Source organism: Martes martes (assembly GCF_963455335.1).
Source record: "Martes martes genome assembly, chromosome: 4".
Classification (NCBI taxonomy): domain Eukaryota; kingdom Metazoa; phylum Chordata; class Mammalia; order Carnivora; family Mustelidae; genus Martes; species Martes martes.
In genome coordinates this window covers 106,917,259-106,920,096 of record NC_137891.1, presented here as the reverse complement: position 1 = coordinate 106,920,096, position 2,838 = coordinate 106,917,259, and the positions used below count along the sequence as shown (strand labels likewise).

The window sequence follows — 2,838 nt, the reverse complement described above, 5'->3', positions numbered from 1 at the left end:
AAACTAGGGGCTCTATCTGGCAATATTCCCAACTGTGTGCACGTGTGCATGTGTGTGTGTATGTGTGTGTGTGTATGCATGAGTGTTTGGGGGGAGAAGAGGAGACTTTTGGTATTGCTCCGTCCCGGGCTTGGGCTTCCCTGGTGCCTGCCGAATGCAAAGAGGCCTTTCCCCTGGCACTGGAGACATTTCCGAGGCAGGCACCTGTCATCTGCCACCCCCGTCCTCCTTGAGCTCCCTCTCTCCCCCTCCCCCAGCCCATTATTCTGCTTCAGCCTTTTGTGTCGGTGGCAGAGGCTGAAGGGATGTCTCTGTCCTCCCCGCAGGCGGGTGTCAGGATGGGCCACGCTGTGAGAAGCTGATGCTAGCAAGCGAGGTGTGAAGAGTTGGCCAGAATGACCAACTCCTCCTCCACGTCCACCTCCTCCACCACCGGGGGATCGCTGCTGCTGCTCTGCGAGGAAGAGGAGTCGTGGGCGGGCCGGCGCATCCCCGTGTCCCTTCTGTACTCGGGCCTGGCCATCGGGGGCACGCTGGCCAACGGCATGGTCATCTATCTCGTGTCGTCCTTCCGAAAGCTGCAGACCACCAGCAACGCCTTCATCGTGAACGGCTGCGCGGCGGACCTCAGCGTCTGCGCCCTCTGGATGCCGCAGGAGGCGGTGCTCGGGCTCCTGCCCACCGGCTCGGCGGAGCCCCCCGCGGACTGGGACGGCGCCGGCGGCAGCTACCGCCTGCTGCGGGGCGGGCTGCTAGGCCTGGGGCTCACCGTGTCCCTCTTGTCCCACTGCCTGGTGGCCCTGAACCGCTACCTGCTCATCACCCGGGCGCCTGCCACCTACCAGGCGCTGTACCAGCGGCGCCACACGGCCGGTATGCTGGCGCTCTCCTGGGCGCTCGCCCTGGGCCTCGTGCTGCTGCTCCCGCCCTGGGCGCCGCGACCCGGCGCCGCGCCCCCGCGCGTCCACTACCCGGCCCTGCTGGCCGCCGCGGCGCTGCTGGCGCAGACGGCGCTGCTGCTGCACTGCTACCTGGGCATCGTGCGCCGCGTGCGCGTCAGCGTCAAGCGGGTCAGCGTCCTCAACTTCCACCTGCTGCACCAGCTGCCCGGCTGCGCCGCCGCCGCCGCCGCCTTCCCGGGCGCCCCGCACGCGCCGGGCCCCGGGGGTGCGGCGCACCCCGCGCAGGCCCAGCCCCTGCCGCCCGCGCTGCACCCGCGGCGGGCGCAGCGGCGTCTCAGCGGCCTGTCGGTGCTGCTGCTCTGCTGCGTCTTCCTGCTGGCCACGCAGCCGCTGGTGTGGGTGAGCCTGGCCAGCGGCTTCTCGCTGCCCGTGCCCTGGGGCGTGCAGGCGGCCAGCTGGCTCCTGTGCTGCGCCCTGTCCGCGCTCAACCCGCTGCTCTACACGTGGAGGAACGAGGAGTTCCGGCGCTCCGTGCGCTCCGTCCTGCCGGGCGTCGGCGACGCGGCGGCCGCCGCCGCTGCCGCCACGGCCGTGCCCGCGGTGTCCCAGGCGCAGCTGGGCACCCGCGCGGCCGGCCAGCACTGGTGACCCGGCCAGGGCCCGCGGGAAACAGGGATGCCGGCTTCCAGCGTCCTTGGTCGGCATCGCCTCCTGCCCTTGTAAAGTACCCCCTGTCTGAACGAAGACTCCTGCAGGCCAAGCCCGATAAATCGGTGCGAAGATTTCGCCTTTGACCCCAGTGGAATACCTGGGACCCGAGGTCTCTCCCTACTTGGGGTCCCCGAAGTCACTTTGAACCGCCACCTGGTTTTTAGCCTTTGTTTCTGTGTTTTAGAGAAACCCTAAAGTCGAAACACCGGAAACTTCAAGAACTTGCTACCCTGATATTTTAAAAGAACAGGTTAATTTATTTCAGCACTGTTTTTGAAAAGAGCTTTGATAACGTATTACCGTTCCCACCTTCATCGTCTTATAATATAGATGAAGCGCCTCGAGTGTGCATAAGCCAAAGGAAATAATATTGATGAAGGAAATAAGATATAAGAAGTATTTTAGAAAGTAACTTATCTTTGATGATGCTTCTCTTATGATTTAGCCTTTGTATGAACCCGGAGAATGAAGCCACAGACGTGCATACCAGTATGAGCTGCCATTAAGACTTCAAGCCCTTTATTCTTAAAAGGGTTTTTATAAAGTCAAATCATTGCCGAATGAGATAGAATCTTAGCCAGTGAGAAAAGAGAAAACAGATCTATTACTTTACACCTGTTTTTGCACTTCTACGAGTGAACATTGGCATTAGGCGTTAAAGTGAAAATTTCCCCTTGTGCTGATTGATGGTCTGAGCCAGCCATGGAATTTTGAAAACAAATAAGGGGGTTATCTGTTTTAGGTACCAGTTTCATGTTTTTATAGCATGCACACTTGTTGCTACCTTCATTTTGTAATCAGTTTACTTGCCTTATGAGTGTGATTGCAGCTTTGAACACTCTGTACTATAATGGTTGCTAAGGAGAATAAGTCCTTCTGTTTTCTCTTTAACATTTAAAATATCTCAATGCACATGATATAATTAAACACTAATGATACCATGACTGCATAGCTAATCTTAGCCGCTATTGCATGCTCCTAGATGCTAGAATTTACTGGGCATGTGGTATATACTAAAGCAATACCCATTAGACAAGGACATTTTACTTCTTCCAGACACCAGAAGAAGTGACCTTCAATTATTTGAAAAGAGACACGGAGATACCCTGGCTACTTATGGTTCTTGTCTTGACCCAATTTATGAGAAACTCCCAGTTGGGACTTTATCTTGCAAATGGAACCACAGTCAAGATGGATCAATAATAGTGGTTTTGGCTCTGCAAGG

At 57.2% G+C, this 2,838-nt stretch overlaps 1 protein-coding gene across 1 annotated transcript; it reads left to right on the top strand.

The window, feature by feature from the left end:
- Window positions 1-336: 336 nt before the first annotated feature.
- GPR88 (G protein-coupled receptor 88) lies at window positions 337-1,550 on the top strand (the record flags this gene model as incomplete). The annotated part of the gene is made up of 1 exon (XM_080802126.1): window positions 337-1,550. The coding sequence occupies exon 1, from the start codon at window positions 396-398 to the stop codon at window positions 1,548-1,550; it is 1,155 nt and encodes a 384-aa protein (XP_080658252.1). The 5' UTR covers window positions 337-395.
- Between the last annotated feature and the right edge of the window lie 1,288 nt (window positions 1,551-2,838).